This window comes from Heliconius melpomene, chromosome 19 (genome assembly GCF_056956725.1).
Source record: "Heliconius melpomene rosina isolate 202511_hmr_F chromosome 19, ASM5695672v1, whole genome shotgun sequence".
Taxonomy (NCBI): domain Eukaryota; kingdom Metazoa; phylum Arthropoda; class Insecta; order Lepidoptera; family Nymphalidae; genus Heliconius; species Heliconius melpomene.
In genome coordinates, this window is record NC_140407.1 from 13,007,341 (window position 1) to 13,021,678 (window position 14,338).

A 14,338-nucleotide genomic window follows, 5' to 3' on the forward strand; every position below is an offset into this window, starting at 1 on the left:
TTACTTTTTTTTCTTTTAATTATACCTACTTATTACCTAGAAGTTGATAAATAGCGCGTTGAACTCTCTAATACGTGGCAAATTTAGAGTCTGTATTCTACAATTGACAAACATTTTTATTCTAGAATGTTTACGAATGGCCTTATGGTTCAATATAAAAATTCAAATTCAAATTCAAATTCAAAATATTCTTTATTCAAATAGGCAATTATTATAAGCACTTTTGAATCGTCGAATGAACATATGAACAAAAAGCTACCACCGGTTCGGAAGGCAGTTCTGCTGAGAAGAGCCGGCAAGAAACTCAACAGTTGCTCTTTTCAAAATCAATGGTACAATCTATTACATTAGCTGGCAGCTATCCTGCATTACATTCAATAGACATTAATTCCATACATGCTTATCCTCTAGATATTCTTGAACAGTGTAATACGCTTTACTTGTTAGAATTTTTTTTACAGATATTTTAAATTTTTGTAGTGGCAAACTAAGAATACACTGCGGAATTTTATTATATACACGTATACTCAGACCCATAAAGGATTTATTAACTTTCTGGAGGCGAAAACTTGGTGTAACAAGCTTATCTTTATTTCTCGTTTCTATCATATGATTGTCACTATGTTTACTATGACAATGTATATTTTGTCGGACAAAGAGAATGTTATAGTATATAAATTGGGAAGCAACTGTAATAATACCTGCATCTTTGAAAACATTTCGCAGAGAATCTCGCGCTCTTAGTTTATAAATATATCTTACGGCTCTTTTTTGGAGGATAAATATTGAATTTATATCTGAAGCACTGCCCCATAGCAGCATTCCATAAGATAAAATACTATGGAAATAGCTATGGTAGACTAGTCGGGCAGTGTCAACGTCCGTCATTTGTCTTACTTTTTCAATTGCGAACGCGGCAGAGCTGAGTTTATCTGCAAGTGCTTCCAGATGAGCGTTCCACTGGAGTTTGGAATCTATAGTAACACCTAAGAAAATAGCTGATTCCGACACATTAAGAGGTTCTCCTTTAATTATTAGATTAAAATTATGTTTTTTTACATTTGGTAAAGCAAACTCGATGCATTTCGTTTTTTTAGCATTTAACATTAGATTATTAACATCAAACCAATGAAGAATATGCGATAATGCACTATTCACTTCGTCATAGTTTATTTTATTTCGGTCAACCTTAAATATTAAAGAGGTATCATCCGCGAAAAGTACAATATCACATAGGTTCTTCACATAAAAAGGCAGATCGTTAATATAAATAAGAAATAAAAGAGGACCAAGTATAGATCCTTGTGGAACGCCCATCTTTAGAGGAGATCCAGATGATTTTACATTATTTATACTAACCGTCTGGATTCTTTGGTTTAGATATGAGGCAATAAGGTCAAGGGCAGTATCCTGTATACCATAATGTTTTAGTTTTAACAACAGAGTTACATGGTCTACGCAATCAAAGGCTTTGGATAAGTCACAAAACACTCCAATTGCATTTTGTGACCTCTCCCATGCATCATAAATGTGCTTTAGGAGTGCGGCACCCGCATCCGTAGTGGACTTGCCTTTGGTGAAACCATATTGCTCACTATGGAAACAATTGCTAATAATTAAGAAAATTGTGAGCTGGTTGAACATAATTTTTTCAAATATTTTACTTAAGGAAGGCAAAACAGAAATCGGTCTGTAATTTCCAGGCTCAGATCTATCTCCACTTTTGTAAAGCGGCACTATTTTGCTATATTTCATTAAATCAGGAAAAGTACCGGATTCTACACAATTGTTAAAAATTAAAGCAAGGTAAGGAGCAATATTAGGTATAATTGAATTAAAAACTTTAACAGACATGCCCCATAAGTCACAAGTTTTCTTTAAATTAAGGCTTTTAAAAGTTTTGACAATTTCATCTGGTGACACATTCTTAAACACAAAATTTTGTCTACAACTATTTACATGGGTTTTTAGTATTAATTCTGCTTCCGAAGGAGATGATGGCAGTGAACGTGTTACTTCAGTATATATATCAGAAAAAAAAATTTGAAAAGTATTTGCCACTTCTAAATCTGAATTTAAGATTATATTATTAACTTTTAATTTAATAGGTTCACTGACAGCTCTAAATCTCCCAGTTACAGTAGTGATAGCATCCCATGTAGCTTTAATTTTATTATTAGAGTTCAAAATTTTTGCTCTTATATGCATAGACTTAGCCTGGACACATACCTTTTTAAATATTTTTGAATAATTTCTAACTTTTAACAAGAACGCCGGATCTTGTTTCCATTGCCTCATATTATATAATTCATATAGTTTATTTCTGCTTCAGTATATACCAACAGTTGCCCAGTCGCTAAAAGTTAACTTCGAGTTTTTATATATCTGTTTAACTTTAAAAATGTTATCAAACTCTGTAGTGAGTAAATTAAAAACTTTACAATATAGCTGATTCGGATTTAATCCGGTTATTTCTAAGTTTGCAATTTTTTCACTCACTTTATTATTAAAAAGATTAATTTTATTTTCAGTAATTGGTCTAATTGATATTTGTTTACGTTCTGGGACTGTTTTATCTATTACCGAAAACATTTGACCACAATGATCCGAGCTAAGATTAGTAATAATTTGTTTTTCTACAGTCTCACAATGACAAAAAACATTATCTATACAAGTAGCGGACGTATTCGTTATACGAGTTGGTTCAGAGAAAATATTAAGCAAATTAAAAGATTTAAATAAGTTTAAAAGACGAAGGCTTAATGATGTCACCTGCAGTATATCTATATTAAAGTCTCCGCAAACGATTAAAGATTTACTATTCGAACTCAAATTATTCAAAACATCCTCCATTTTTTCTTCAAATACTTCAAAACTACCTGAGGGGGGTCGATACACGCATACTATAAAATAATTATAATTTAAAATTTATCTCCTTTTAGCTTTAGCCAAAATGATGACCATGATGGCCAACCCTCGTTGTATGGTAAAGTTAATAGAAATAAATATCTTTAAAGGATATAAGGACATTAGGTTCCCTCTGCCGACATTGCTGTGTGGGAAAAAGATTTTTTTTAAAGGATTTTAATGTATTTCTTTTATTACAGCACTTACGACAGTTTTAATTTCTACTGCTATATAAAAATAACTTGTAGTTTTTTTACATACTAACTAGAAAGATTTAACCATTAACTATTTAAAAATCCTCCTAGCTTCATCGAAGTTTGTATGCTGTGTAGACTTGTTAAAACTAGTGTCTCTAAAGTAATAATAAATTTAGTAATAATGTTGTGGTACCTACACCATATTATTTTACTTAATTTACGCTCTAAATGCTTGCTAAAATAGCATTTTCAGATTATTAATTGAAATTAAAAGTTAATGAAATATTATTCATTATAGATTGCCTATTATTGATATAGTAACAAACATAAAATTATAATATGAAAACAATAATTTATCGCGAAGGTATTAAGATGGATGAGCAATAGCTGCTATCAAATGGCTCTAGTCCTTGCATACAAATCATGGGGAAGACCGATATACCGAAGACCGACATTGGCATACCATAATTATTATATCACTAGCTGTCATTCCTTTAAATAGTGATAAAATATTACATCCTTGACCCACATATAGGTAATTGACAGAGTTTTCCGTTAAAACGTAAACACCACCTACGTTAATCACGATCCCTACATTAATAACATCAATAATCTCCGTAATATTTTATTATAATTATAAATTATATGTATAACGATTTATTATATGTATATTTATATATTTATTGGATGTATATGTATGTATATGTATGTATATTTTACTTCTGCACACCTGCATACTTATTATCCCACATGACAAGGTCGGCTGGGAGAGAATGCTTTTAGCGTTAAGCCCGCCTTTTGTACATTGTTTTTTTGTAATTTTGTGCAATAAAGTATATATAAATAAATAAATAAAAATCTCTATAATATAGATCATTTATACTAAATATAGGGTAAAATACTATTATGATACATAAAAATGTATGTATCTCATAACAAAACTATTCGAAATTTAGTAATCTTAGTTATTTAGTAATATTACTTTCAGTTAATTCATTTCTAGTCTCTATCTATGTAAATAATTAAAACGGTAGAGTACAATGACGTCTGTTGTTTCACTGTTTGGATAATCTAGGTTTTTCTTTATTCAAAAATACATTTAACATGCCGCTTGGCCCGCAGTCAAATTTAGTTTTGCAGTATTTTTCAATATCATTCCACCAATGTTAATATTATTTCCAAAATAATAAGTTCGTAACGTGATTGATTTGAAACTAAATAAAAATATAGACTATGTTTAAAAGTACAGAAGCATTCGTATTGTAATATAAAAATATAAATTGACTAATATGTATAACTATAGGATTTTTGGCAAAATATTGACAGAGTTATTGGATAGTTATTTCCATAAAATTACAAAAATAAAAGAAAAATATATAACAAAAATATTTAATTAAATAACATTTAAAATCCAAATTAGGTATATCATATATAATGAAAGTGAACAGGAAAGAAAAGATATCAAATAAAAAAAATAATATTTTATTACAACCGTATTACAAATTATGGACTAAATAAACGCCCCGAACACGTGTTTAAACATCATCTTTCTATTGAGATAAGTGAGTTAACCAATATAATACTGTAAAATCGTAAAATGTAAACCATTAATTGTATATCATAAGTGATTAAAGCATTGATCAATATGTCAACTTAATAATATGCTAGGGGGTAAGAGTACGCATAGGCGTAAGGGTACGAATAAGCTAAAGGAGTGCTATAAGAAGCAACGTAGCCCGGGGCATAATACCCGTAGTCGAGAAGAATTTGCGGCTTGGCTACGGCCGAGCCTATCAGCAACAGGGCTGCGACGAGAAGCATCATCTGCAACGTTTAATATTAAAATACTATAAATATTTTCATTTATTTTATATTTTTTCATTTAATATATTTAATTATGTAAATACGTAATGTAAAATTACACATCTTTAGATTCTTTAGATACTTCTTCAAAAGACACAAAAGTATCATAAGACTAAAAGTAAATTATTATTATTCTGAGAATCAGAAAATTATGATATATTTTGGGCTTAGAGGAAACGCGGTCTTTGAATCAATATGTTAGAATCTATTGGGGTTCCAGTAACCAAGATATATTAAATTGAACTATTTTACCTATGGTAAAATATCAATTGATTATTGTATACAAGAAATAATAAAATAAAACTAAAACATACAAACATAATAAAATATATATATATGTAATGCTTATTATAATAAAAATATATATTAGTAACTATATACCAGGAGGACTATATTTGAGGCCAGTAGTGGTGCAGGAGCACAAGCGTGCAACTGTAAACGCGACTGGTTTTAGGTTCAATTCCCATTCGAGGAAATTCCATTCCATTCCCATCACTCAACACACAATTCTTCTAGATTCAGCGGAAAATGGGAAACGGAAGTGTCTTAATGAGGACGGAGAGTCGTGACACTATTTTGTTTTTGACTATTTAATTTTCACTATTTTTGTTCACTGTATGTGTGGGATACAGCGTGAAGCTATAGAAACTATAAACCTAATATTTAAATATATTTTTTTGAATAAATTAATTGAACAATAAAAAATATTATACGAACATTATTTTATAAAATAAACCGTTTAATTAACAAGTATACAAATTTAAAAAAATCTTACCAATTTGAACATGTTAAGGTACTCGTATAAATAAAGCTGCAAGAATTAACAACTGATCTGGTCTAGAACACTAGACGGGAGCGTTGTGGCTAATGCAGCTGACTCCTTCACCCAATTCTTATATAGATGTTTGTTGAACAACGTTTAGTTCGTGATTGGAAAAACTAATCACCACGACGTCTTCGGCGTTCAATGATACCGGACATAAATGCTATTCACAATGTCGCATTACGCGTTAAGAGCACTGTGTCATTACCATATTGAACCCGGATCATCGTAACAATGGATACGTGAACGATAAAGACACTTATTGTATCTGGATTTAAATAGTATAATGTAAAAACTAAGTTTGATTTATGTGTTGAAAATTAATCTTTTAGTCATGAGTGTAGGAGTAGGTGAGACAAGGTGGGCCGTGTCCACCACAGAAAGATCTGGTGTCCGCCCCAGAAATTTTATAAACAAAACATTTTCCGACAAATAAAAAAAAACTTTTACATGGATAAAATCTGTTCAAAGCTAAAATCTATTTTTTTTCCTAAATCCACTTAAATATTATTAAATAAATATCAATATAGTTCCAGATAACGACGCTCCGCTGGGCCGCGCGTTATTCCTTTAACTATTTGGCCATTTTTTTCATTAGAATTTGCGAAGTATCCGTCTTTACGGATAACTTCATTATACACGCACTTAGTAGATAGACTAACATTAGATATTTCAAACATAAAAGTAGCGGATTTCTTTAACCCTGTCAACTGGGCAACAATGATGTGTACATGTAGTCGCACGTAGCTCTAATAGGGTCAGTTAACATACCATATTGTCATTCTCATTTAGTTTCAATTTAAATAGAAATATATCTATCTATATGCACTTTGCATATTACAATAATTATTATAATACTCGTGAGGCCGGCGTGGCGCAGCGGCACGAGGGTGTGACTGAAACGCGACGGTTGTGGGTTCGATTCCCACTCGAGGAACTGAAATATTTATTTACGTTTATATTTCCAATACTTTGCCCTGGTGTCGAGGCAAATCGCGGCGTTGAGTTCTGCTACTCAACACGCAATGCCTCCAGAATTCGGCAGAAAATGGGGAACGGAGTGTCTTAACACTAGGTTCCCTCTGTCTACCCTGCTATGTGCGGAATACAGCGTGAAACTGAAAAAAGAAATTATAATACTGCTGTGACGATAGTTGAAGGAATTTATCCTTAGTTTATTTATTTATTTATTTATTTATAAGGCCCACCAACAATTGATACAATTATTATATGCCATTAAAGAAAAAACAAAGTAAATTATTTCTAATTGCTCAATTATTTACAGGTGGGCTCCACATGCAAAAATAAATTTAACGATAACAACAAACAATAACTTAAAAATAAACACAACACAAAAAATAATAAATTACACATGCTACACACAAGTTATACATTATTAAGATAAAAATCAGTTTCATATATGCATTAATAAATTATTCACTTATTCTATTTTGTTATACAAGTACGGAAAAAAAAAAACAATTAATAATATCAATAATTTAAGGTAAAAGACACTTAATAATAAATAATTTTTAAACTTAAAATTAAATTGATGGTACAATCAATTAAAAATTAAATAAATTAATAAAATAAAAGTTGTTAGTTACCCGTTTGTTCATTTTTTATTAATGACAATTCACGTCCACAAATTACTATATTGTTAGAAATCAGAAGCAGTTAACGTTTAAACAAACGCGATAAACCACATATTGTCTATGTTGCTAAATTATTCGGAAAGAGATTCTACTCTCTACTCTAATTGCAATAAGTTATATGTCTCACCTATATCAATACCTCACACGAGTTTCCTTCCAATAACGATGGCGGACTAGGTGTCGTGAGACTAAGGAGTGAATCCTGCCTATATTCCGGGCGTTTGCGACTGTGATTAGAAAGTCCGAAAGACACAATTTCATTGCTTTTGTAGAATTTTTCACCTACATATATATGAATATATGTACATATGCGACATTTTTAAATACACCACTTATTATCTTCTACAATTTCACCTTATACCTTGTTAAACTGAAAATTATTTAATATTTCTTTCTTTTATATTTGATGGTATCGCTAATAACTAGAAAAGAAATAATTTGAGTCCTAAATGCTGCTGATTTTTAATTTTGGCGCTTAATAGCTTAAATAGTATTTAACTATTTTATTTTATAAATAAAAGAACGAAACATGATAAATGTTTCTCTGCCCCTGCCATTATTTATTTAAATGTATATTTTCATTTCTTCGCTCTGGTGTCAAAGCGCGGCATTGAGTTTCGTCACTCAGCACGCGATGCCTGAATTCGGCGGAAAGTGGGGTTTTAATAGTAGGTTCCCCCCGCCTATCCTGCGAGGTGAGGATTGCAGCGTGAAGCTTCAATTAGTATAAACCCAGTACAAGTAAGTAAGACCAGTAAAAGTTAATAAAATATGAAATATTTAACATAAACCACTTTATTCAAAATTAAAGATTAATCATCGTCGACTTTCTGTCGTATATTTCGCTTATTATTATTAAATTTTCGCTTTTTGAACTCTACAGGGCCTTCACCAAGTGAATCAATACGCCTCTCTTTAAATTGTATTACTTCCGGTTCTACAACCACAGGCGGAGGTATTACTTCTTTTTCTACTTTTGGTAATTGAAAATCCACTGTTTCTTCTGAACTGTAAAAAGATATAATTTCATTAGCCTCATTCAAGCAACATCTTTTTTATTTATTTATTGGGATCATTTGCCAATGCTACTTAATACCTACTTATATTAAATATTTCAATCCCACGAATTACGAATTTTAATCGAACCCTCAACCGTCGCCTTTATATGTAGTCGTTGTGCCGTTGGGCCACGACGGTTGACAGTTTTACATTAGATGTTTCATTACATGTAATGACTTTAAGTACTGTGATAGTGATACTTTACAATTTCATTAAAATTCGCCTTTATAATCATTAATTTTTTAATTGTCAAAAAGGATCAGATCAGAATGTTATTCGAATATTTGTTAAGCTATTGACAAAATTTAATGGCATGCCATTATTCAAATACAATATGATGAAACAAGACAAAACGCAGTCGCGACACGGTAATGAAGTATCTTAACTCTAGATTCGCTCTGGCCTGCCTGCCCTACTACATATAAGGGATACATCATACAGTGTTAAGTTACAAATTACATCACAAACACTTATCATTTTTCAAAATTAGTTTTTATTATGTCCGTCTTGATGCTGGGGCACAAGGTGGACTGTAACACTACGGTTGTGAGTTTGATCCGCATTTGGGGGAATTAATTATTATTTATTAATGTTTTCATTCTTTTGCTCTGGCACCAAAGCAATAGTTCGGCGTAAAGTTCCACCGTTTAACACGCAATGCTTCAAAAAATTCAGTGGAAAGTGGTGAATGGAGTGTCTTAACCCTAGGTTCCCTCTCCTACCCTGCTGTGTGCGGGATACAGCGTGAAGCTGATAAAACAAAATCCTGTCATAATTTATGGAATTATATACCAGCTTTCACCTTTGACAAATCAAAATAGAATAATCCCTTAGTATTGTTGTAACTCTGATGTTACGATATATAACACATTCTAATACAGAAATAGTGAGTTTCATCAAAAGATTTAACACGGTGAAATGCCGACAAATAAACTATTCAACAAAAAAAGAGTTTAAGAATTAGAACCATTAGTTCTCATTAGTTTCATAATGCTAAATAGGTTAACTTAAAAAGTAAAATATTATTTTTTATAAAGGAAAAACTAACACTTTTTCAACAGCTTTCCAAGATCCATAAGGTTTATTTAGCACCGGTCCTAAAGGCACAACTTTAGTTAAGGGTTTAATTTTCTCTACAGCTAACTCTTTCATACTTTCCCTTGCTAGGTGAGCTTTCATTTCCTTCTGGGCTTCCTTTTGTTTTTCTTTCCTAGAAATAATATTAAATAGATATGTTAGTAATTAGTCTTGCCATTTATAATAGTGGGTGGGTGATATGATCCCCATCACACCCACAACCTGTCGCGATGACGGTCACAAGCTTGTGCCCCTGTGCCACATCTGGCCTCAAATAATGCTTCAGCAATTTAGTTATTTTTTAGTTTCACTCTGTATCATCTGTACATAAAGCAGGGTAAACAGAAGGGTCAAGATCGCTCCCTTCCTCATGCACTCTAAAAATTTCAAATTGTTGCATGTTGTACACCACTCTATGTTGTGTTTCCAGAGTGAAGAAATTGATAATAATTTATTATACCGCGTGCGATTCGAACCTAGAATTATTGTTTAGTCAAACGCTGTGATGTGACTGAGTCTACGACAGACCCTAAAACTTATTTACTTTTTAGTTGTTTATGTCAGTTTAATTATTTTTTAATAAAAATCGTTATATATAAACACACTTAAGTTTTTTCTCCCGTTTCTTTTCTTCTCCATCACTATTTTTAATTTTCTCTTGTTCTTTCAAAGATATATACTTATCAGGAGGGTCCCATGTAGTTTCTGAAAATTAATAAATATTTTCATTGCATATTAGAATATATAAGTACATGGTTTAGAGGAATTTTATGAAAAAGCTTTTAATTTTAGGCTGTCGTGATGACTTAGCACAGCGTCTGACTTGAAAAGCAACAGTTCTAAGTTCGATTCACACTCGGGGGAGTAAAATATATTTTAATTTCTTCACTCTGGTAACTAGACAAATGCGAGTAGGACTTGTATACAGAGGGTTCAATACCAATTTAAAGATTATATGCCAGAGGGAAGTACATTTATAAACATTGGTAAGGTTAAATTTGTGCATGTATGCATTAATTTTTTATAGAATGAACTGCAAGTTTAATTTTGGAATCTTTGTTTTTTATGACATACATCATTTTTTTCTATGACAAAGTATTGTAAGTTCTCACTTTGTGCCAAACTTAAATTCATAAGTGTAGGTCCAAGGTACTTGACCCAGTAGTACTATAGGATTATATTATGTGGCGAATTTAATACAAAATGCACTAAAAACAATGATACTAATTTCAGCTTGATGTCTCCAGGAGAACTAGAGATAAATGGTCTTAGCCGACAGACTACAGGTGTGTAACAATAAAAATATAAATATTTAAATCACAATCTGAACCTACACTGCAATTTAACAAATCTTTGATTAAAAAAAGCTTGTGAAAGTCTATTTATTATAGAGACATCATGTGTTGAATAGCAGAACTCAATGTAACAAATTATTTATATAACAATAAATTATATATGTCAAGATAACAAGTAACATCAGGTAACAAGTTTGCTCATTTGCCTCGTCTTCTCAATAAAAAAAATATTTACCATTACTCAGTATATTCCAGAAATATGATCCTCCATCTTCATTTTTAATTTCCTTCCAAACCACTTCCTTTTCATTTACGTTGCCAACTACAATATCCTTGTTACTATTACCTTGCTCTCCTAACATTTCATTGATACTCTAAAAAAGAATTGTTTCTTCATGCATTAGAATTAGGGTGTGACTCAAGGCAGCAAAGAGTCTAACTGTAAACACGAGAAACTCGGGTGGAGTAGGAGAAAGTGAAGAACAGAAGAACAAAGAGTTTTAACAGTAGGTTCACCCTGTGTCCTAACACATATAGAATACAATTTTATTATTGATATAACATAATTTAAAATAATTAATACTTGTGAAGTTAGGTCAGCATTGTTTTGAACATCTTTTAAGTAAGCACTCATTCCAGCAGCTTCCATTTTCTTAATTTCATCATCCATTTTTTCCTTCTTTTTAAATTCTTTTGCACTTCGTTTGCTGAGTTGTGATATGTGTTTTTTAACATTCTCTTTATGACGTTTACCATTTTCGTGAAATGAAATAGACTGAAAAAATGTTTTAAAAGCTTTTCTATCACATATATAATAAAAGTATTTAAGGTTTTAATATCCAACAACTCACGACTTTATTATCAGCAAACCAGCACTTGCAAAATTCACAAAATTTACGATCTTGTGATTTCCAGTATGTAGCCCTACAAAAAAGAGATCGTGGTCAGTAATTAAAACATGAATTAAACATAATAAAATTAAAAATACATTACTGAAATAATAATAAATATATATATATATATACATGTTTGTACAATGTGAATATATGCTACTCTTCGTTTATCACATTCAAAATTATAAGAACAAATTAGTAAAGTTTACTATTATATCATTGGTAAGCATTCAGCGAATATTACAAATATAAAGACAAAATAACTTGATATATAATTTTATATATTTTATTCGGTTCGGTTCGGTTCTTTATTTATGGCGCTTCGAGCGTGCCAGTTGAGCACTATTCACTTCGCCAATGTCACGTTGTATATTTTATTCTGTATATTAATTATGATTGACGTCCGTGATTGACATAATTTCAAGTGTCAAACTCTATCAACTCTACCGTCCCTAATCCCTATTCCCCATATAGTTTATAGAATATAATCTGTGCTATTCTCTATTCCTATATTTCTTACTTTCAAATGTCAATACTCAATGGTCATAAGGCAGGCATAGAGTAAATTATTAGATATAGTGCTGCCAGTGGCAGATAGACACCTCAAAATTAACATTTTCATGAAAAAATTATGTACGTTGTAATATGCTTTTTATTTTTTTTACGGCGCTTTTGTTTGTAAGCACAAACAAAATAAACAACTATAGCATCTGTAAAGAATCATACTACATATATTAGAATAATTCACAAAAATAACATTTAAGAAAATTAAAACAACCTTCTATAACATTTTCAATGAAATACGTTTTGACTTTGGTAAAGTTTGGTATGATAACTTTTTTACGGTTAATATTCAAGAATATTAACCGTAAAAAAGTCAACAAGACAAATGACGGACGTTGAAACTGCCCGACTAGTCTACTTTAGCTATTTCCATAGTATTTTATCTTATGGAATGCTGCTATGGGGCAGTGCTTCAGATATCAATTCAATATTTATTCTCCAAAAAAGAACCGTAAGATATATTTATAATCTAAGAGCTCGAGATTCTCTGCGAGATGTTTTCAAAGATGCAGATATTATTACAGTTGCTTCCCAATTTCTATACTATAATATTCTCTTTGTCCGACAAAATATACATTGTCATAGAAAAAATAGCGATAGTCATACGATAGAAACGAGAAATAAAGATAAGCTTGTTACACCAAGTTTTCACCTCCAAAAAGTTAATAAATCCTTTATGGGTCTGAGTATACGTGTATATAACAAAATTCCGCAGTATATTCTTAATTTGCCACTACCAAAATTTAAAATATCTGTAAAAAAAATTCTAACAAGTAAAGCTTATTACACTGTTCAAGAATATTTAGAGGATAAACATGTATGGAATTAATGTCTATTGAATGTCAGGCAGGATAGCTGCCAGCTAATGTAATAGTAAAATATACCATTGACTTTAAAAAGAGCAACTGTTGAGTTTCTTGCCGGCTCTTCTCAGCAGAACTGCCTTCCGAACCGGTGGTAGCTTTTTGTTGACATGTACATTCGACACAAAAGTGCTTATAAAGTTTATTGCACTTTATAAGCACAAAAGTGCTTATAAAGTTTATTTGAATAAAGAATATTTTGAATTTGCATTAAAAAGTAACATGAAAGGAACATTTTAGAGTCTTGTAACATAGAGGTTAACATATAAGATACAGAAGTATCAATCTGCCAACGCAGATTAGGTCCTTTAAAATAAAATACCATAATGCCACATGAGAAAAGCGTAATCCGTAAGCGTTACAAGACCGTCTTGACTATTTATTTACGAGTCAAACTGATTCTCTAGTAACTTCAGGTCAAATACCTCAGCATCGTAATAGATTCGAAATTTTCCTTCCGTCATCATCATCATCACATATGTTAGAAACAAAGGTACATAATTATGTCATGAGTGTCTGTTCACAGTCATCTGAAAATTCGCTATGCCTAACGCAAAAGCTGAAATACCTTTATCATGCTGGCCTATTAGAAAAATACTAACGTCCTCACGAGCGTGTAAACGGCAGACAAGCATCTGTGAGGTTGTAACGATATATCGTACATAAATATATTAAATATATATAAATTCTTAATGCCTCCACACGCCTTTAATATCGAAGTCGATCGTCAGTTCTCTAAGGAAGCTTTTGCAGAAAACATGTCGCTTACAATAGAAAATGATGACGCATTTGCGTTACTAGGCCTGGTTCATGAAAAGGAAGCTATTTTCTCATTCCATTTTTTATATATTTCATTACTTTGAGTGGGGACCGAACCTAAAATCACTCGCACACTTGCGCTCTTGCGCCGCAACTAGCCCTTTATTAAACGAGTTAAAATGTATTAAAAATTGGTATAATTATTTGAAAATTAATGAGCCCATCTTATAAATCTTCATGAAAGTAGTAACTGCCATCGATGAACGATCACCAAATTTACATTTTTATGAAAGTTTGCCAAGCGTTGACCATCACAAGCGTCTGCATAGGGCCTTATTTGGCCTGGCTTTCGATAGCTTGCAAGAGCTTTAACAAACGTGTAA

At 31.5% G+C, this 14,338-nt stretch overlaps 2 protein-coding genes across 3 annotated transcripts; both read right to left on the reverse strand.

Annotated features, from left to right (window-relative positions):
* Positions 1-4,479: 4,479 nt before the first annotated feature.
* LOC146528864 (uncharacterized) lies at positions 4,480-5,903 on the reverse strand. Its single transcript, XM_085203934.1, has 2 exons — positions 5,743-5,903; positions 4,480-4,928 (listed from the first exon to the last, which is right to left on the reverse strand). The coding sequence occupies exons 1-2, from the start codon at positions 5,752-5,754 to the stop codon at positions 4,758-4,760; spliced, it is 183 nt and encodes a 60-aa protein (XP_085060060.1). The 5' UTR covers positions 5,755-5,903; the 3' UTR covers positions 4,480-4,757.
* Positions 5,904-8,224: 2,321 nt separating this feature from the next.
* LOC146528865 (WW domain-binding protein 4) lies at positions 8,225-12,135 on the reverse strand. 2 transcript variants are annotated; one of them, XM_085203932.1, is made up of 7 exons: positions 11,902-12,135; positions 11,728-11,800; positions 11,460-11,651; positions 11,112-11,250; positions 10,187-10,286; positions 9,553-9,714; positions 8,225-8,453 (listed from the first exon to the last, which is right to left on the reverse strand). In XM_085203932.1, coding segments are annotated over exons 1-7 (864 nt in total). In that variant the 5' UTR covers positions 11,904-12,135; the 3' UTR covers positions 8,225-8,257. The 2 variants fall into 2 exon arrangements, with proteins under 2 accessions (XP_085060058.1, XP_085060059.1); XM_085203933.1 differs by having other exon boundaries at positions 11,979-12,125.
* Between the last annotated feature and the right edge of the window lie 2,203 nt (positions 12,136-14,338).

Excerpts from the sequence above, each read along its gene's own strand:
- LOC146528865 (XM_085203932.1), bottom strand. Across the intron at positions 11,652-11,727 it reads GGTTTGCTGATAATAAAGTC|TCTATTTCATTTCACGAAAA; the intron begins GTGAGTTGTTGG and ends ACATTTTTTCAG. Across the intron at positions 9,715-10,186 it reads AAACGGGAGAAAAAACTTAA|GAAAGAAAAACAAAAGGAAG; the intron begins GTGTGTTTATAT and ends TATTATTTCTAG.